Raw genomic sequence first — 22275 nt, forward strand, 5'->3', positions numbered from 1 at the left:
ATTGTCTTACATTTTTTTAAACAAAGCAGCATGTATAGTAAAGATCTTACACACTAGACAACACACAAGTAGGAAGATGTACATGTATGCAAACACATGCGTCCACACTGTAATGCCCACACATAACCAGAGCATGCTTTCGTTCAACAGGACTGGTGTCAGCTGATGCAGATGTTGCGCTGACCAACTCTACTCCACCCATCAAGAAAATAACAAAGGACAAAGGTTGGACCACACACTCGCACACACACTTAAATATAAGTGAGGATATTCCATTACTTGCCTTAATCTAAGCCCTCTCCCGGTTACTTCTGACATCTGATAAATTTCCTCACTTAGGAGGGCTTTCCTCATCTACTGTATTCACACGCACACATGCAGAGACAAACACACACTGAGAAACAGAAGAGTCAGGATGTTCTGCCCCTCCTATTGATCACCTGTCTCCAAACCATCAATCAGATGAGCAAGGGAGGGAGAGATGGATAAAAGATGGATAGATGGATGTGGGGTGGGGGTGAGCGAGGAAAGCTAAGTGAAGGAAGCGTGGCTAAAAGGGGTCAGGAGGTCACGCACTAAAAGCAAGCAGGCCTCTCCTTCCTCCTTCACACTCTTTCTTCTCCACCCCCCGTCCGCTGTATTTTCCATTCTTATAACACATTATTCTTGTAATTCCTCTTTCTCCATCCTCACCCCCTCCCCCCACCTCCACCTTTCACGCTCCTGAAGCTCCACTGCAGACATCAGCAGGAGTGCTACTTCCTTTAAAATCAATAAGGGCTAAAGAAAAATAGATAACTCGGTCTCGAAGATTGTCTTCTTAATCCGATATCTGCGGTGGAGTCAGGCCACGTGACCCCCCCGCGCCAGCCCTCCTTCATAAATGTGATGGTGTGTTGCCTTTTATAGTAGGCTCTGTGAACCAATCAGAACTGAGGCTTTTTAGACTGTGTTGATGTTAGCTAGTGAAAGCATCAGAATTACTTTAAGAGCTTTAAGGTTCACAAACACAATTTGTTTCACATAATTCAGTTGTTGCTTTTTATCTATCAGAGGAACTATCTAACACATAAACACTCTGCCATGTATGGATGAATATGAAAGTTTTCCCAGATGGAGGTTCCTAATACAGTTAGAAAAGTGTTGATTACAGGTGGCAGATTTCTCATAATCTTTAAAATGATTCATTTAAAAAACGCTTTTTACCACTCGGCCATTAAAGGTTGATGTTGTCGACACCTGCCTTTGTGAATACGATAATTGACCGGTTCTTATATAGAGCTTCTCTACCTGAGTTCTCAAAGCACTTTGTCCAACTTGCCTCATTCACCCATATAAGCACTTTTTTTCCTGTGCTTAAGTGTTTTCTATCTAACATTCACACTCCGGAGACCAACTTGACTTAATATTTTCTCCAAGGATGTTTAGACTGAATGAGCCCGGGATTGATGCGCCAGCCTTCCAATTATTAGATGACCTGCTCTACCCCCTAAGCCAGGGGTGGGCAATTCCAGGCCCCGAGGGCCGGTGTCCCTGCAGGTTTTAAATGTGTCCTCCTCAACATGTCTTGAAGTTCTCCAGAGGCCTGGTAACAAACTAATCATGTGATTCAGGTGTGTTGACCCAAGGTGAGATTGCCCACCCCTGACTTATACCATAGATGAATCCACTAAAAATCACAGATTTCACTAGCTGGGCCCATGTCCTCGTTTTAGGATTGACAACGTTTTAGTAGGTAAAGGTGAATGCTTGGACATGAATTGGCCTCGAAGGGGACTGGCGACGGCTCCTGGGCCTGGCAGATCCCCATGTACTAAATAGAAGTGAAGAAGTTAAAGAATTGAGTACAAGGAGGGAGGGAGGGTGGGGCACGTAAGCGAGAATGAACAGTTGCAGAACTGGTGAAACCTATATAGATGGCAACCGGAAGGAGCGTGTTTAGAGGCGTGGTCCCGCTCCTGAAATTCAGATACATAATCTCCAAAAGTTTGAATCTTGGGTCAGAGATCAAATTTTTTGAAAATCTTGAACATGAAAATCTTCAAGAACATGATCATTCGAAAGATGTCATGTAGGATTTTCAAACTGATACAACAGGTGTATACACTAAGAACCTTGGATGAGTTTGAATCTTGGTGAGTTTAAACTCTAAGTCGAGGTCAGTGATGAAGTTTTATCAAACTATTAATGAAACGGAAATTAAATGTAATTTATTCAACTTCCGCTGCATTTTGTGTCCGTTTGCAGCGTTTTTCTATTTGCTGGTGTTTTCTTAAGTTACAGTCTGTTTGACCTCTCAGGACCACCGTAAGAAAAACCTAACTTTGTGAACATGATAACTCCAGAACAAGGCGACGTAGGATTTCCAAATTGTTACCATAGGTGCTTGTAGTAGAAACTAAAAGGGAAGCACTGACGGCCACCTTTCATTTTTGGAAAATAATGGGTGGGAATAAACCAGGTGCATTAAGTTCTAGCTACAGTGTCGCTACCAGAGATGATCTCGGCGACTCAAGACAGTGATTGTGATTCCAGAAGAGTGATTCCAGAAGAGTCTACTCTTTTACGGAGGCCGCATCAAGCTGCTTGCTATGAAGTTTGTCTGTGAAGAAATTTTTTTGAATGATGGAGCAGCCACACTCCTGCGTGTGAAAGGATGAACCCTAACCTGAGCGTCATTCTGCAGAACGCTTTACAGAACCGGGTCATTTACGCATATTTACTCGACTCTGAAACTCCCAAAGGCTGCTTTTGATGTCGGTAAATGAACGGGGTCGTCTCCTTTCCTGTCTGGAGATTTTCAGATGTGGGTGAAAGAGGGGTGACGCACTGCAGAGGACGCTGGAAAGCACAAAAAGTCCATCAAGCAGACTGTTTTTTGTTTGTTTTTTTAACAGCTTGTTGTGCTGTCGCATTTTGACATTCTAAAAAAGGACATGTTACAAATCAAGTTGTTGAGTATGGTTGGATCTACTAATTGGAAGGATGGTGGTTTGGTTCTGGTTCCTCCAACCTGCATGTCAAAAAGTCTATGGGCAAGATCCCGTGAACGTTAGATTCAAAGTTCTTGGTATGGAAAAAATGTGGCTGAATGAGCCTTTTGTAAGAAGCTGCTTTAAATTTAAGTACATTTACCATTTAATTGATGTTTAGAATTATTCTATATACGTTCTTTATACATTAGTTATAAATAATAAACAGACCTACATTTTTCCATGTATATAATGCATTCTTTGCCTTCCAGGTAAATTTAAGATTGTTAAATGCCACAAAAATCAAATATTGTACAAATGATTCACTCTAGAACAAAATACATATGTTAGGATAATTTGACTCCTAAGTCTTAAGGAGTTTATGTGCTAAAAGGATTTTATGTTTTATTTTCAGATAGACAGGAAAGTAACCTACAATATTTACTGTGTCTGTAGTGTAGTTGGTATTGTTGGAGAGTGATTCAACAAAAATTATGTATTGAGTAAAAAAACTTTTAAAAGCCACAAAAAGACACAGGAAGTGCTGCCGCTCCTCTCTGGGGTGTTAACAGACCACAATGTTCCCTGTGGCCTCGCTCCATCTGGACGGTGTAGTGCAGTAATTACTGTAGCAGAGCAACATAATAAACCAAACTTGTTATCAAAAATGACCTGACAGCGCTTCAAATCCTTGGTTGTATTTTTATTGTGTCTTTTCTTTAAATGGAAACTTGGAAGTTGACATGAAATTTCATTCATAGTGTTTTTTATTCTTTCTTTAGTAGTATGAGCTGTAGTATGGATGGTATGAACTTCAAATTGTAGCCAGCCAACAATGAATCTCTTTCACCATCTATTGATTTTTCAAAATAAAAGCTCAAATATGTCTAACACTGATGAACATTTCCTCCAGCTCCTGTTTTTGTTCCTTTACTATCTCCTTGTTTGTTCTCCTTATTTAATCTACCTTTTTTTCTTAAATCATTCTCTGCTCTTCCACCTCTTCACCGTCTCTACCCTTTATTTATTCATTATTTATTTTTTGGCCAAACATATTTTAGTGAAAGAAATCAGGGTAAATATATGAAAAGCCTGGCCGTTTTCAGTGTTTGATAATGAAAGGGGTGGCAGGGGTCTGAGTGAAAAGCAGAGGAATAAAAAAAATGGAGGTGATGAATCAGTGAAGATGGAAACATAATAAGGAGATAAAGCAGAAAAAGAAGCATTTTGAGGCTCAAAGCAGCTATAAATGAGAAATAACAAATATTGTAGTTAGTGTAAAAGGGCTTGCTCATAGTGGCAAACTTGCAGAGAATTATGAGTCGATCATTCAGAAGTGACAAAAATGTTCGTAGGGACCAAAAACAGAGCTAAAGGTGTGTTAGTACTGGACCTGCAACTGGAAGATGGTCAGTTTCTTTTTTTTTTTTTTTTTTTTTTTTTTTCTAAATGATTCTAATTGCAGAGAAATAAGGAAAGGAGCAGGGAAGACAAAAAGGGTTGAAACGATAGAAAGGATAACCTGACATGGATTTAAGGAAATGGGGAAAAGAGTAACAGAGGGAAAAAAGAAGCATGAAAAGATGAAGATGAAGAAAAGAGATGAGCTGAGGTGGAGAAATAAATGATGAAGGAAGATCTGGGAACGATGGGAAAGGTAGTCGAGGGATGTGTGGATGAAGTGGCAGATAGGGGATGGAGATTTTGTGTGTGTGTGTGTGTGTGTGTGTTAGAGTGCATCTTAATCAGCGTTAATTTCACAGCAGAGTTAACCCAGTTGTCAGTGTGTTAGGCATTAAGGGCTGAGCAGACACTGTGACGCACTCACAATGAACACACACGCATACACACACAAATCAAGGATGTCTTTAATCCTTGCCAATTAGTACCCCACATGATTGTCTGAATACTAACGACCTCAGAGTGTGAGTGTGTGTGTGTGTGTGTGTGTGTGTGTGTGTGTGTGTGTGTGGGGGGGGGGGGGGGGGGGGGTTTGGTGTAATTGATTTCTGTGACGCTGCTTCGTTGCCTTTTATACCTTAGTAAACATTTCATAAACTTCACTCTGACTTCGTGACAAGTACTGTCGAAGGAACCTTTCTTCTTTTTTTGAATTTGTGGAGCAGGGTCCTCACAAATTAAGACAGCGTCTTAAATGAACCAGGCAGATAAACCATTTCATCAGGTCCAAAATATTTAAAGTTGCCTGCTCTGTTCACTGTTTCTCACAGAGGAGTCTCCGCTCGGACAAACCCTGCCGCCCGGGTTTCCTGCTCCGTTCCTGTTCGCTGACGGCCTGTCGTCAGTGGAGACCCTCCTCACCAACATACAGGTGTGATGCTGTTCTCACTGTCACTGTCGCTTTAACAGCCGCTGGGAAAAGGCAGCAGATGGACTCCAGGAGTACGAGGGACTTATTGCACTTTTTTAATGCTACTGCAAAGAACACTACAGCAATATTACATTAGGTCATATAATTCTTATGGTTGCATATGTTTGGAATGAGAAGCAAGACAGAATACGTGTGTGTGAATGAGAGGGAAGCAGGTGGAAAGGAGACGAGGTAGTGAGGGTGGATGAGTTTGAATACCCGGGGTCAACAAAGACAGGTGACGAACAGAGTGGGTGACGAGGAGTGATCTGAGAGAGAAAGATGAAGAGGATGTAGATGGTGGTGCTGTTAAAAAGACAAGGTGGACACGATTAGAAATGAGGGACAGCTCAGGTTGAGTGGTTTGAAGACAAAGTTTGGACATGTGCAGAGACAGTGGGTTAATGAGTTAAACAGTCACTTGAACATGATGTAACAGAGCTGATGCTTTTGTAATGAGCATGTGTATTAGCTAACTAAAGTAAGGAAACAAACACGTATGGTCACAGTCTGTAATCATGACATTTCTCTCCTCATCTCTCTGTTTCACTAAAGAAGTCCTTGAAAAAATTAAAAATCGGTAAAAATAATATAATTTGGCAGATGCACTTTAACTTATACAAAAGAAAAATTCATATATACAAATTGGGATTTAATTTCTTTTCTTTTTTTTCTAAGTACTCCTAATTTAAACACTGACGACACGGCAGGTCTCTGTCTCATCTGCACGTCCTGAACAGTGTTAGAGGTTATAAACTCCAATCTGTGCACTCAGGGCCTGCTGAAGGTGGCTGTGGAGAACGCCCGGGCACAGGACAAACAGATCCAGGCGGAGAAGAGGGAGCTGAAGATGGAGCTCTACAGGGAACGGGAGATGAGAGAGAGTCTGGAACGACAGCTCACCTCTGAACTACAGAGCAGAGGTTAGAGGAGGAGGAGGAGGGGGGGGCATTTGACAAGTTCTTTGAAGATGAGCCTCAAAAGCAATGTTAGAACATAAAGGGGCCGTTAGAAAGAATGGAAATTTGCCAGTGAGTTACATGGTAGATACAAGACGAGCTATCTTCTTCCTCCAGCCTCCATCCAGAAGCGGCTGAAGAAGGAGAAGAAGGCCAAGAGGAAGCTGCAGGAGGCGCTGGAGTTCGAGTCGAAGAGGAGGGAGAGAGTGGAGGACGCTCTGAAACACTCGTCCTCGTCCTCCCCTTCTCCTGAGCCGCTGCACGCTGCCAACAACAACAACAACAAAAAGAACGGTTTGTTTTCTCGCCGCCTCCTACTTCTTCTTCTTTCGTCTTTTTAAATTCTTCCCTTTGTCGCTTTAGCTCGACCTGCCTGCGTTTAAAACTGCTTAAATGTTTGCCTGTTAGATGAATAATTTGCCCCCCCCCTTCAGCCTCTTGTTTACCCTAACAAGCAGCTTTAAAAGCAGAGTTATAGGCTGCTGCTGTTTTTCTGTCGTCCTTCCATAAAATTCGGAATAATCACCAGCAGCAGTAAACGTGCAGTTAATCTGTCTGCGTGGCACCGCTGCAGAAAAACAACGCCAGCGCAGTTTGCAGCACTACGTCTCGTAGAAGCAGCTCCACGTTTGCTTCAGGTTGGTGCTCCTGTGCAGGCCGATGGCAGTGACTATGCCTGTTTATCATTAATAAGGAGAAAAGAAGCATAGCAACGCCCACCGATGTGATTCTCACGAAGAAAAAAGTTAAAAAAAAAAAACACTGTCTGGGGCTGGACCCTCTGTGGATCCGGTTTGTCTTTCACCTGCACGCAGTTACAAGGTGCTGTTTGTTTTTTATTGGCCGACCCACTGAGACTCTGTCTTGTCTTTGTGTTACAAACCAGACGCTGCTGTAGCCGAGGACAAACCTGAAGTTAATGGGAACCAGCAAGACAACGGCGCTGTACAAGGTATCCACACACACACACACACACACAAGCGCGTGCTCATTCAGACACAGTCACGCCGATACACACACGCGCAAACAACATGACGCAAAGTGCCATACGTTAACAGACACACACATGGCAGGCACATGTGTGTGTTGGGGCCCATTTGAGATCAGTGGAGACGTTAAGCAGGCGCAGTGGCCTCCCTTTGATGTGCACCTCAACAGACACGCATGTGACGACGAATGTAAATATTTCACAGAGCTCATGTTTAAGTGTGTGACGGCTGTGTGTCAGTACGCAGGGCTTTAAGCTCTCCGTGCTGGAATTCCAGCGTGTCTTAGATTTGACAGTAAATAATATTCATGGGAACTAATCCTGCTTTTTGTTTAACTGTCCTGTAGAAACACGTTTTTCTATAAAAAGACTAAAAGAACATGTCATTGAGATACCAACAACAAGAAGAACAGAGTGACTGAGCTACTTGGCAAAAGCGACTTTGTATCAAGGCTACTTGTTTGGTTATTGGCCCATTACTCTGCATAAACACTGTTGGGAAACCAACTGAGCAACAAACACTGAAAATTATACTTGCCAGCCACTTCTACTAGCAGGCTGGAGCTCCTTGTACCTTCAGAACTGCCTTCATTCTTCATGGCGCACATTTGACAAGGTTCTGGAAACATTCCTCAGAGATTTTGGTCCATTGACACGACAGCATCACACAGCTGCTGCAGATTTGTCAGCCACGATGTGAATCTCCCACTCCGTTTAAAAACTTCTTCACCTTAACTTTATTTCAAAGTTCTGAAGCCTACCCTGACCTTAATGGCTGAGAACTTGCAGGCTTTCAGCAGGTCATCTTGACTATGTCTGCATACCTGGTATGCGATTGGCTGATTAGAGTTCTGCATTAGCAAGCAACTGACCAGGTGTATCCAGAGCCATTAAATGGAAGAGTTACGTCATCTCCGTTCATTCCAGTGGAGTTTTGTTTTTGTTTTTTTTTACAGCAATGGCAGATCCTGAAGCCTTGCAGTAGTTCTGAAAGTTATCAAAAGATGCTAGGTGCGCGATAAAGATATAATAGCACAGAGGTTTCATATGCAATGTTTCAACTGCCTTCTGCGCACCCGTACATGACCCACGTGACAACCCTGAATTCTGAACCCCAGCTGACACAACTCTGACTTACTTACGGGCTCTGGGTGTACCTGACAAAGTAGCTGGTGAGTGTACTAAGTGTATTTGTGTGCACATCTTCTTGTACTTCCATCTTTGTCTGGATCAGTTTAAGGTTTTTAAGAAATGTATAAAGTTTTAGAACAAGATAAACAATATTTATGGATTATTTTAAAATCAAACTAAAGGTTGAACAATTAAGAAAATAGGGACATGCTTATTAAAAAGCCTGTCATAGCAGAAGGTAGCTTCTGGCTGGGCCCGGTTCTTCCACATGGCTCTTCCTGTCATTGGGGACTTCTTTCTCCCCACCATCACAAAGAGCTTACTCGGGGAGGCGGGGTAAATACAGAAAGTAAGAGGAAAGAGAGCAACAACATTAGAAACATCCTTGACGATCTTTTGGAAATTGTTTCAATTTTCAAAGACAAAGGACATTATTTAACAAAGATTTTGCAAAGTGAAGCAAAGAGAAAGATCAATCTTTAAGTCAAAACTTGCATTTATTCGAGTTTGCATTTCTTCAAAAGTAGTGAGCTGTTCAGTGGAAGACATTTTAATAGAGTGCAGACTTTCTTAAAAGCTTAGTCATTTAGAAAATTCTTTGTTATTACTCACAGCAAACACATTTTAAAAGGACTGTAGTAAGGTTAATCAGCATATTTTGAGACTTGCAGAGACTAAACATATGGCGAGTTATTTTTAGATGCCAGCAGCACTTGGTTAAAGAAAAGATCCAAGTCTGGTTTAAAGACAAATTCCAGAGTGAGTTTATTTATATTTCACTAAAACCACAGTCGTGTCTAACCCGAGCAAAACTGATTTCGTGACCTGCGTTTAACTCCAGCCTGGGCTCAAATGAGAGAGTCGCAAGCTCTGCACTCCTCCTGACAACTTCAGTTCAAGCTGCCTGAAAGTGAGACGACAGTTTAGTCAAATAGAAGGTTAAAGTGGGATTTGGCAGTTTAGGAAAAAGTCACATGCCTGTTTTCTGACCAGTGCTACTGCTGCCGCTCTGGGGGTTACTACACTTTGTGGATTTAGCCAGCTCCGTTCTGTGTTGTATGGTGGGAAAGCTTGTTTGCACCACTGTAATTACCCATCCACAAGTCAAAATTTCAGGTTATTATCTCAAAGTTTTAACTTCCTCACTCTAAATTTTGAGATAATAACCTAAATTTTCAGCTTATCTATGCAAACAAGAAACAAGCTTCCATAACTGTCATACTGTCACTGGACTGTCGTAGTTTCATGGCTGCTTTCCGGCTTAAAATGAATAAGCAAATGCCATGTAAAAGAGCCAAAATGGAACTTTAACAACACATTATATAGCCTGTCTGATTAATGTAACTCGTAAATAAATGGCAATACTCGTGTGGGCTTTAAATTTCTTCCACTTTGTTAGATTAAGTTGATGAGCAGACTTTATCCTTAAAAGCACCAGGACATCCTCTGCTGCCCTGTCCTTCTGGCAGCTCTCTCCATCTTTAAAAGTAAAGTTTACATCCAGTAATGTTGTAAACTCTCTGTAAATACAGCTACAGTGCCGCTGTGTAGCAGAACAGATGGACACACATTTGTTTGGTGATGTTTGTTGAGTAGATTAGATTTTTTTCCCATTGAATTAAGGCCTCTGCACATCAGGCGCATAACAATTAGGCAAGCTAAAAATGTTTTAGACTCACCTGTTAATCACACGAACCACGTGATGTCACCGGACAAATTCAGAATAAACAGATATGGCCAATCAGACCACTGCATTAGGCAACAGTTGTGCTCGTAGCTCAAAACATGCAACAGTACTGATTATACCGCTCAAATCGCTCTCTGCCTCCTGAAATGTGATCCCAACTCTGAGCTCAAAGTGCTCCACTGACATCCTGAAATATGTACGAAAGCTTCAACTGCTGGATCAAGCCATCAGATTCTCCCTGCTGCTGCCTTCTCCTGGGAACTGGATGAACCCAGAATCTCAATTTCTTAATTTTCTTGTCTAGAACCATCAGGACCATCTCATTAATGCTTGATGTTGATTTCATTTTTTTATTTGTGTGCATTTTTGATGATGAATTTTTAACAAAAACTAACACTTTTGAACAACTTCGGATCCGAAAAGTTCAGAATTTAATATTCTTGTTTTTTTCACAATGCGCTTGGTGTGTAACAGCCGTTGACGCTGAGGTGGTGGCGGTAAGACATGCGAGCAGCCACACCCAAAATTTAAAGAAAAATACATAGTACCACCACCTCCACAAAGTCCACCTTCTTGGACTGATGGTGCTCCTGAGTGTCGCTCACTAAAGCTGCAAAGCAGAATAAGTACCACCACCATCTCCAGCTGTGGTCCAGGATGAGAGACTATAACGGCGACCTGATCAGATGACCTTAAGGAAAAACACAAGACAGGAAGGCCTGGAGCTAGGTTGTTAAGTCTAGGCTCTTTCAAAATAAGAGCATGGCTACTGTTGGGATTAAAGAGGCGATAGTAAATCGGTGATATCTTTGGCACACACAGATGAAAATGGATAAAACGAGTGCCGACTGTTAAAAGGACGTGTGTTGGTTGCGGGGTGGGACTGTGGGGTGACATTAGTTTCTGATTTGTTGAGCATCTCCGTGGCCTCGGGTGGAAAGAACGGCAGGCTGTAGCACATGAAAAATGAACTTGCTTTACTTTATTATTTATGAAACTGCCAAACAGACTTATTTACTTATTAATCAAAGGTGCACCTCTGCGGATGGGTCCGGCCCACTTTAACCTTCGGCCACAGATGAACATAACCTGAAGGAAGCGGCGCTGGAGTCTGACTGTTTTCAGGTGGAGGAGGTTGAAAAGTTGAGCTGAAGTGGAGGAAAGGTCCAAGTCCTAGTTATTGGTTTGGAAGTGCATTATGCCAATGAGGGTCCTCACAAGTACAGCGCCGGTGTGTGCGTCTGTGTTAGTATGCATGTGTTGTCCTCTTTCCACCAGCTGTGCTCAGTCCTCCCTGACATTGAAAACCTTCACTTGAAACTCTGCGTGTGTATAAATGAATATCTACAGGCGCACACCGTGTGTGTGTGTGTGTGTGTGCTCTGTACCTGTAGTTGTGCATTTCTGTGTGTGTTTGATCCACACTCTTGTGAGACAGGGAACTCTAATTAGCTCTCACTCCTCTTTAGACCCCTTTTAGATCCCCTCTCTTCTGCAAGCCAAGCACTCCGACAAACACACACACACACACACACACACACACACACAGACCCACCTGATTTCATTAATGTTGATTGGCCCAGTAGGACCCCTTTGCACACACACACATAGACAAATACACACTCATCCCTCCTGCCATAAAAGCATTTTGCACCTATGGTGGTTTACTTACACACAAACACACACACACCTCTCCCCTGCCTCTCTCACCTTCCACACTCTTAATTAACGAGTGAGGAAGAAAAGTGCTGAATACAAAGAAAGACATCGCATTACAATCAAAAAGAGAGAGAACGAAGGGAGGGAAAAACGATAAGCAAGGGAGGGAAAGCGAGAGAGGGTTAAAAAGAAAGGAAGTGAGATCCGTTTCATTTGGTTGTTAAAAGCTGACCAGGCTAATTGGCCATGTAAAAAAAAAAAAAAACAATTGAGGGAAATTAAGACAGAGAAAAGGAAGTTAGAAAGGGGGAGAGGGCGAAGAAAGTGGAGAAGATTTAGAGGTTGTGGGGTGGGAGGCTCTGAAGGAGGAAGTTAAATGATTGAGATGGGGAAAGGGGAAAACTGAAGGAATATAGAAAAGAAACATGGTCAAAAGTAGGAAGAGAAATGGGAGAGAAAGGGAGATTTGGGAAAAAGAGAGATGCAAAAAGGGAAGGATTTGATAGGGAAAAGGGGTGTGGAGTGAAAACAAACAAGAGAAGGGACAAATAAGATGGAGGATGGAGAAAAAGGAGAAAGGTTTGACTGAGATGGAGAAAGAGAAGAGGAAAATGATGTCAGAATGAATGAAAAGAAAGGATAGGGAAAGGTAAGAAGAAAAGGAAGAGGATGATGAGTTAAAGGCAGTAAAATGAAGCAGGGAGAAAAGGTTGATGGAGCGAGGGGAAGAAAGCAAAGGAAGACAGGATAAGAGTAAATGTATGGAAAAAGAAGAGGGAAAAATCAAAGGATACCAGATGTTAGGTGGAAAGAGCAGGATGAGAGGGTGTCCGTGCGTATATGGACATCGTTTTTATATGGAGTCCCAGACACGTGAAGGGGGAGCAGAGGAAGGGTTAGAGAAGAAATGAAACAGTGAGGATTAAAAAAGATGAACAAACCAGGGAGGAAAAGTGGGGTGCAGTAGAGGAAGAGGTGGGAAAGGAGGGCAGCAGGAGGAGGAGGAGGAGTGGAGAAGGTGGAAGACTAAGCAGGTTCCTTGGGACGGAGTTGAAAAATGTGACCTTGTTCCGAGACCTGGTGACATTTTCTCCACCCTGCTGATAGACTTTTAACAAGGCAGGTCAGCGTCATTTTTAACTACGACAGCAAACACACACACACACGTGCACGTGGGCTGGAGGCGTATTTTATAGTGACAGATATAGGTGAGAGGGAAGTGTACCGAAGCAGTTACAAAAAGGCAAGACTCAGACTCACAAAGACTCAGCGACTTCATGTTTTGTTATTTATTTTATTTTAGCAGATAATAATTTGAAGAAAAGAAATCAGTAATAAAACATCAGAGAAGAAAAAGGAAAAACGAGTGCTAAAAAGCGAGTTATTCTTAGTCTGTAAATGAATGTTTGGAGCAGAAACAGCCAGTAATTCACAGCTTCCTGGTTTTCTTTTGTCTTCTTTGACACTGAACTGAATATTTGGGCGTTTCGTGAACAAAACAAGTGATTTGTTGATTTGAGCTTTGGGAAAAATGCGATGGACACATTTGGTGCTATTTTGTAAGAATGATTAAGTACTAGACAATTCATTAAGGGCTTCAAGTAACAATTACTTTTATTACAGATGTATTTTTGTTGATTATTTGTTTTTTCTTTCCTCGAGGAAAATATTGGAAAGCATTTTTGCCCAGCATGTTGTGTTGGCCTAAGGTTTCATTTGGTTCCACCCAACAGTCTAAAACTCAAAATACATACACACAGTGTTGCAACAACATACTGTAATATTGATGTTTTAAAATGTTTGCATATTATCAGAATATCAATAAAAGTTTGGCGGTTTGCTTTCTTCTGTGGATGCTCATCCACATGCTACAGCTGTGTTGACTGCACTTTGGAGGATTCTTTACTTGAAGAATTTCTGGCCTTCCACCAAAAGAAAAGTACCAAGACTGTGAGGAAGAGAGTCCATTTAAATTAAAGGTTAAATTTAATCCATACATATGTCTTTATGAATTATGGACCAAAAACTGCATCTATAGATTTATGCTCAGGGACACACAATGTAGGCCTTTATTTAAATATAGCAAGGTGTCGCAACTTGTCATTAAGGGTACAGGGAGGATCATCATGTGGCATTAAATACACATTTTATACTTTATGGGGGAAAGACTTAAGCTGCGTTAATTTTATTAATAATAACTAAATGTAAATTTGATCATCAGACAATGAGCTTGAGGGTCTGTGCGGACGTCCTAACTGTTTTTTCGTGACTCCGCAAACTGAGACCTGTGCCGTGGACTTCAAAGTAGTCGTAGTGCCTGGCCGTTGGGTCTCCAACTCCATGTCCACAATGTAGTATAATTTGACCCACAAATATCCCTGGAACATGGACTGATTTTCCTGACTGTGGGCCTCTTGTGCTCTTCCTAGACACACACAGTTCAGTCAAACAGTAATACATCACGTATTACTTTGAACTTACATTTGCTATTGTGAATGTATATACTCTTACATTATTTACATTCTTAAGTGGTCTGTAATCTAAACAAATGAACAGTGAGTAAAGTGCTACCTAAGGTCTCAGTCACGCAGGCCTAGAGACTGGTTGGCAACCCCCTGACAACCTCTGAGGATGTTGGCATTTGCTGAGTGTTGATAGATAAAATCGGTCACCAAGGGAGTGCTTACCAAAAGTCTCCTTAAGATTGCTTTGGTTGGAATCAGATTGTCGCTTCGATAGATCACGTCTGCAAAACTGGGAAAAATGGGTAATAGAATGGAGACTGTTGCATCGAATAACGCACAACTTTTAGTTTGAAGCCAAAGGCAATCACAAAGAGGTTGTGCAACACAGTTTACTTCTTTGCAACCAATTTCATATAGTGACTACCAGCAACCTCCAAGAATACACATTTTAGGGTAGTTGTCAGTTGGGTGTGTGTGTGTGTGACCAAAACATAAAGTAGTGTTTCAGGAATGTCCTACTGGGAGGAGGCCCCGGGGTAGACCTGTTTCTCAGCTGGTGCAGAGATGCTCGTGTGTTTCCCCACATGAGCAGGAGAAGGTGGCTTGGGTGAGTGTGGTCTGGGCTTGTTCTGGACCCAGACCCAGATAAGTGTCAGAAACTGGATGGATGTACAGTATGAATGGATGGACATCAAATTTACCAAACACTGTTATACTTTCAAAAAAGACCTTTACTTCAATGATACCGTACATAAAAAACAAATGCCTGCTTTTGCCCTTGTGGGCCACAAATGCAGGCGAATCCGGGCTCGTTTGGGATGAATTCGGCTGCGGGGCCAATAATTTTGCACTTCCTTATGCAGAATCTTTACACATAAGTTCAATATTCAGGCAAAATCTCAAATTACGCTCTGGGTGCAGCTGCTCAAACGTGAGGCTCTGCTGCTTTGTCTGTTCTATGTCTTTTGGACCGCAAGATGCACAAAAAAAGACATTAATACAGATTTCCTGGAACTGTGGGAGCCTGGAATTGACATTTTCAAAATTTCCACCAAACAAAGAATAAATAACAGGTCAAAAATAAAACAGATTAGTTCCAGTGGACAGTGGAAAAATGAGCGCAGCCATACAGGGAGTGCAGAATTATTAGGCAAATGAGTATTTTGTCCACATCATCCTCTTCATGCATGTTGTCTTACTCCAAGCTGTATAGGCTCGAAAGCCTACTACCAATTAAGCATATTAGGTGATGTGCATCTCTGTAATGAGAAGGGGTGTGGTCTAATGACATCAACACCCTATATCAGGTGTGCATAATTATTAGGCAACGTCCTTTCCTTTGGCAAAATGGGTCAAAAGAAGGACTTGACATGCTCAGAAAAGTCAAAAATAGTGAGATATCTTGCAGAGGGATGCAGCAGTCTCAAAATTGCAAAGCTTCTGAAGCGTGATCATCGAACAATCAAGCGTTTCATTCAAAATAGTCAACAGGGTCGCAAGAAGCGTGTGGAAAAACCAAGGCGCCAAATTACTGCCCATGAACTGAGAAAAGTCAAGCGTGCAGCTGCCAAGATGCCACTTGCCACCAGTTTGGCCATATTTCAGAGCTGCAACATCACTGGAGTGCCCAAAAGCACAAGGTGTGCAATACTCAGAGACATGGCCAAGGTAAGAAAGGCTGAAAGACGACCACCACTGAACAAGACACACAAGCTGAAACGTCAAGACTGGGCCAAGAAATATCTCAAGACTGGTTTTTCTAAGGTTTTATGGACTGATGAAATGAGAGTGAGTCTTGATGGGCCAGATGGATGGGCCCGTGGCTGGATTGGTAAAGGGCAGAGAGCTCCAGTCCGACTCAGACGCCAGCAAGGTGGAGGTGGAGTACTGGTTTGGGCTGGTATCATCAAAGATGAGCTTGTGGGGCCTTTTCGGGTTGAGGATGGAGTCAAGCTCAACTCCCAGTCCTACTGCCAGTTTCTGGAAGACACCTTCTTCAAGCAGTTGTACAGGAAGAAGTCTGCATCCTTCAAGAAAAACATGATTTTCATGCAGGACAATGCTCCATCACACGCGTCCAAGTACTCCACAGCGTGGCTGGCAAGAAAGGGTATAAAAGAAGAAAAACTAATGACATGGCCTCCTTGTTCACCTGATCTGAACCCCATTGAGAACCTGTGGTCCATCATCAAATGTGAGATTTGGGAAAACAGTACACCTCTCTGAACAGTGTCTGGGAGGCTGTGGTTGCTGCTGCACGCAATGTTGATGGTGAACAGATCAAAACACTGGCAGAATCCATGGATGGCAGGCTTTTGAGTGTCCTTGCAAAGAAAGGTGGCTATATTGGTCGCTGATTTGTTTTTGTTTTGTTTTTGAATGTCAGAAATGTATATTTGTGAATGTGGAGATGTTATATTGGTTTCACTGGTAAGAATAAATAATTGAAATGGGTATATATTTGTTTGTTGTTAAGTTGCCTAATAATTATGCACAGTAATAGTCACCTGCACACACAGATATCCCCCTAAAACAGCTAAAACTAAAAACAAACTAAAAACTACTTCCAAAAACATTCAGCTTTGATATTAATGAGTTTTTTGGGTTCATTGAGAACATGGTTGTTGTTCAATAATCAAATTATCCCTCAAAAATACAACTTGCCTAATAATTCTGCACTCCCTGTAGAAAAGCAAGCTGATGTGAAAGTTTTTGATATTTTAACTGGAAGAAGTTACAGGTTCGAGTTTTAAGGACAGCACTGTCGGAGGGGATCAGCGCGGCTCTCCACTCTTTAAGTTGCAGGACAATTTTTAAGCACCGGGCCAAACCTGCTGCCTAAAGGAGAAAAAGAAGGACAGGAGAGGACAGAGAGAAGAATGGGGCGGGATAAAAATAATATGAGAGTAACAGATAGAGGACAGGAGGGAGCAGAGGGGAGGTGAGGAGGAGGAGGGGATGCATGTAGAATAGAGGGATGAAAGAGGAGGAGAGGAGGGGGTTTGAGTGGATTGTGGAGTGATAAAAATAGGGAAGGGCAGGAGATGAGAGGGATGAAAAGGAGGGAAGGCAGGGAATATGAAGGAGGAAACGAGGGGCGAGCGCGAGATGAAAGAGAAAATTTAAGAAAGTTTCTTTTTTTTAAGTCCAACACAGAGACCATGGGTCTGTTTCATATCCAAATAACAAAGAATCATGAGCAGAGGACAAAACGAGAGGGCAGGAAGATGACTAAGAGCTTAAAAAAAGTAGTAAGGTAGTAGAGGGCAGGAGAAAGAGAAGTGCAGGGTGGAAAGAGGAGGGAGGGCAGGTTTATGGTTGCTGTTATGCAGAAATGTAAACACTTTGCAACGTTCGCAGAAAACAATGACACCGCAGGGAGAGGAAGGTTTGCACACGTGTGTGTGTTCCTGTTGTATGCATGCGTGTGTTCGGGGTTTTAGTGTGCGCACGTGCTCCTGTGTGGGTGGGTGCAGCAACAGCACTACGGGGAGCGGAAGGAGAACGACGGAGGTGAAATGAGAGGGAGAGAAAAAAGAGAGGAGGGAGAGTCAGTCGACCCTGGCAAAATTGGAGAGACGAGATTTCTGTCGTAAACGGCATAAAGGGAGAACAAGTGAAGAAAAAATACTTCCTGCTTTAATGATCATAAAGAAAGGGTGAAGTTCCTGTGCAAACGTCTCATTAGACTTTAAACTCTGCATTTTTAATGCGCTTAAAGACACTTTAGCTCAATTTTAGTTGCTACAAGTGGAAATTTTAATTCATATGGCCAATTTTTGGAGGAAAATGTTTACTGAGTTAGCCTTCAGGGAGTATAAATATGACAGCGGAGGAAGGAAAGAAGCAGGGATAATGTGTCACCACCTTCTGGATTTCTGTTTTAGGTTAGTGCAGTCGTTCCCAAGCTTAATATTAGCCAATTTCTCAATCTGGAAATAAAAACAACAAAAACAAGTTTTTGGCCATACCAGCTCCCCATTTTTACCTGCTGATGATTTACATACTGAGGTTGATTCCCAGCTTTATTGTCAGCAGTTCTTAGCCTCTCCTCCCTTTAGTTAATTATAGTGTTCAGTCTTTGTTATTGTCATCACCCTGCTGGCATCACCAAGATTGTGAACACACTAACTCAAGAATGAGGATTTTCAAATTAATAGCATAGATGCATCTACTGAAAATCACAGAAGAGTTCAAACCTCATTGACCTTGAGTTCAAGTCAAGCTCAAGTTTTCTCAAAATCTTGTGAAAATGATGACTCGAGAAAGATTTTTAAGCTGATACCATGGGTGCATCTACTAGAACCATGTTTGAACCATGATCATAGTGCATCATATACACACTGTACAGCTTACCTGTTGCTCAGTAAAGAATGTTCAGCTCCTTGAGCAGTTTTGCAGTAGCTGGACGGGCGGATTTGCAGTATGTAAAATCACTCCATTGGCACATTTGGCGGTCAGACAAACTAGCTCAAGGTATTGCATTAAGAAGGTAAAAAAACATCATTACAATTTAAAACTGGCTAACCTTTTAGCATTCATCTGCTCTGTAGCAATGCATTTAGAGTTAGGAAATGGGTTACGTCCAAGTCACACAGACCCCTAAGTGATGCCATAACAGCCAAGAATCCTCACAGACTTCAGCAACTGGTGAACAAAAAAAATCGAAACTTTCATTCACGTGGGTGGTTGGTGTCAGGGGATACACATTTCCCCCCAATGACTGGTGGTTTCCAGGAGGTCACAGACTGGTCCCTAGGCCTGTGTAACAGCGGCCTTAGCTTCACATCTACCCCTTTATAAGGATTTTTTTCCCCCATTTGGCAGACTTAAATGGAAATTTCATCGCAGAAGAACTCTAGTCAAGAAGAAGAACTCGTTATTTTCCAAAACAAGTTTTGGAAAATAACTTTGACCTTAAAGAGCAACTTATCTCCAACGTTATCCCTAAGTGTTTAGCCTGGTAGATGTTAAGGGGTTAATATTTTGCCAGTTGTGTGTGAAGCTGTTTTTTTCCTCATTAAATTATTCCATTAATGTCATTTTAAAGGTCTGGCAAACAAATTATTGTTCTACCATCTAAATGTATAACCTGGGCTTTTTGCAGTCTGCTGACCTAGGACTGAAACATTACTAAGGAGACAGACACAAGATGCACATAGATCTTCTTCTTTATGATCTGCATGTTTGGTTTTGCATACGTTTTATGCCAGATCCCCTTTGTGATGCAGCCTTCCCCTTTTATCTGGGTTTGGGATCAGCACCATCACTGGCTTGTGGCTGGGTTACAAGATACAAATAGATAATGAAAATAATTAAAAAAAATAAAATAGTTGCCTAGTTTGATACAATCACTTCCATAACTTTATCAATGTTTTACCAAAGAAACAAGTTCTTCAGTTATTTTAAGGTAGTATCTAAATTTATTATCACTGGGATATAGGGATTGCTGGAATCACTAGTCAAATATGATGGAAGCTGAGAGTTTTCTGACTTTGTGCCAAAGGATCCCCCCCCCCCCCCCCCCCCCCCCCAACACACACACACACACACTCAGTTTTATACTTTTACCAAGATATTTGCTGTTCTAGCATTTTCCCAAACATTTTGGTTGTGGCAGGCCTGGAGACTTTCCCAGCAGTCAAAGGACGACACATGGGTTACACCCTGGGCAGGTCGCCAGTCCATTGCACCCATGAATTCTAATAATTGTTGATTCAGGAATCTTTGAGTGCTATGCTAGCTGCATGTGCTACCTTTTTTTTCTTTTTCTTTTTTAAATGACACGTTTATGTTTTTGCCTAGAATCGCGGCCGTTTCTGAAGACTCCCATGATGTTCTAGAGGGAGACTCCGCCTCCAGAATCCCGGCCCTGCACAGAAGAACTCCACCAGCCCACTTCCACGGCAGCCTGGATCACCACAGATATGACCTCCCCAGGCGGGACTCTATCTTTGCTGCAGAGCGACCTTTTTTTGACGTTGCTATGATAAAAATGGGACTACTAAGAGACAAACTCCCTATCTGGACGTACTTTGGGGCCTGTCTCTCTACCTTCTCTTTCTCCTTCTTCTTCTTTTTAGACAAACTTCACTCCATTCATTCCTCTTTATCTGTCCTTGCAGCAGAACTTGTTCCTCATTTGTTTCCGAAACTGAAAACTGAAAGTCATTCCCAAGGATTTGAAAAAAAAAAAAAAAAAAAAAGAGGCAGCAAGATGTGACTGGGCTGGATGACGTCAACATACTCTCAAATTCGGACAGATGAGAATCAACATGGTTGGACATAATTTAGAAAAATCAGTTAAAAGAAAAAATTCCAAGGCTGTTGATGATTTGCAGGAGCTAAAAAGTTTCAACTCTCACTCTCTAAGTGTGTCGCTGGACAAGAGAAACAAAAAACACACAAATAAATAAATAAATGAATAAAAGGGAGGCATGTATAAAATATCAGGAAGGAACAAACTGAAGATGAAAAGAGGAAAACAACTTGGGAGGCTATTTCTGTCTTGTGTTTCATTAATTTTTATTTTCCGTACAGGGACTGAAAAGAATGCATGGGAAAACTTTTGTGTTGTTGTTTGGCTTATTTTAACCTCCATACACTCCTTAACTTGAACTCTCCCTTTTCTTCCCCCTCTTATGAACTCCCCACCACCTCTTCATTTCATTTCTACCTCTTATTTTTTTTAAATCCTTTTTATTAAACCCCTCCCATCCTTCTGTATATTCCCACTGCCCAATTCCTCTCTTTCATACTTGTTTTTTTCCCGTCTACCTCTTCGACGTCTTCTCTCTCCCTCTCTCTGTAAAGGAGACATTACTCTGAAAATGTTGGATGCAGCTTTTCGATGTATGAAGTATTTTCTATCACCCTTAAAACAACCTATGGAATCAGTTTATGAAACAATGCAAGAGTTAAAAAAAAAAAAAAATGCAAAAAAAAAAAAAATGCAAAAAAACAAAAACTGTTTTTTTATTGCAATGGAGTGATTTTTAGACACATACTATCCTAAAAGTATGTCGAATTCTCTTCCTCTACATTTGACCTTTTCACATTTTGATGCCCGTTCCTGTTACCAGGAAGTGTTAGTACAGTTTCTGTTGTTTGTCAAACTAAAGATGGGGAGTTTATTTTATTATTATTGTTGTTGTTATTATTATTATTTTTAACTGCCCTGAAAAAAAAAGGTTTATGAACTTTCTATAACTCATTCAGTTTTGCTCCTTTTCTGTTGGATTTGAGAACTTTTCAGTGATCAAACGTACCGCAGGTGAAGACGCTCTCCTGCAACATCAAACACCAGAAAGCGTTCACTTCCTGATTTTCTGACCTACTAAGAGTGCAGACTGTGTTGAAGTTTTGTTTATTCCACTGCGTGTTTTGTTTATTTGTTGAATTACTATTTGAAAAGTGTACGGGAGGAACGAGGGAGGGCTGGGCCAGGGTGGGTGGGCTTAAAGGGATATTAAGTGTAGATAGAAATGACATTCAGCGTTTTCTTGATTTTTGTTTTATTATGTTTTTCTCCTGATGATCTCTCAGTCTGTCACTGTTCTCTGGGTTTGAGCTGACTGCAAATATACAGTATTATAATGACTGCTGTCTCCTGGTGTTTTACATCATGAGTTCATGTACGTTGCTGACTTTATGTGAACGGCATCATAAGCTAATACGATTTAAACACTCTGCAGAGTTTTGAACCGTAAAGTCCTACGAACTGTGACACCACACTTTCTTGTATCGAGTTATCCTTGTGTTTACAGAATTTAATGCTCTATCACTATGTTTTTTACAGACATGGGGGAAAAAACTACGCAAAGCAATTGTGCTCAGTGTATTTCTGGTGGCTTGAGTATTTTTAAATTGGATGTAATGAACGAACAGCAAGGCATTGCGTCAAGCATGTCTGATTACTAGGAGTTAAATTCAGATGAAAACAATTACGATTTCATCCTAGGCACCCATGGAGAAAATAGTGGGTGAGGTCACAACGGCTGTGTAGGTCATTATTATGCACTCCAGGACAGAGGTGAGTAATTA

General features: G+C 41.6%; 1 protein-coding gene across 2 annotated transcripts in view; it reads left to right on the forward strand.

Moving 5' to 3' along the window:
* The window catches only part of LOC308395212 (dachshund homolog 2-like), a 116471-nt gene extending 95995 nt beyond the window's left edge, over positions 1–20476 (forward strand). The window contains exons 7-12 of one of the 2 annotated variants that reach the window (XM_080879960.1): positions 151–225; positions 5204–5304; positions 6119–6266; positions 6420–6596; positions 7189–7254; positions 20038–20476. In XM_080879960.1, the coding sequence (XP_080736086.1) occupies positions 151–225; positions 5204–5304; positions 6119–6266; positions 6420–6596; positions 7189–7254; positions 20038–20075 (605 nt within the window). In that variant the 3' untranslated portion in view covers positions 20076–20476. The remainder of the gene's footprint in view (positions 1–150; positions 226–5203; positions 5305–6118; positions 6267–6419; positions 6597–7188; positions 7255–20037) is intronic. The other variant, XM_080879961.1, reaches the window with a different exon arrangement.
* The last annotated feature ends 1799 nt before the right edge of the window (positions 20477–22275 follow it).

This window comes from Rhamphochromis sp. 'chilingali' (genome assembly GCF_963969265.1).
Source record: "Rhamphochromis sp. 'chilingali' genome assembly, chromosome: 1".
Classification (NCBI taxonomy): domain Eukaryota; kingdom Metazoa; phylum Chordata; class Actinopteri; order Cichliformes; family Cichlidae; genus Rhamphochromis; species Rhamphochromis sp. 'chilingali'.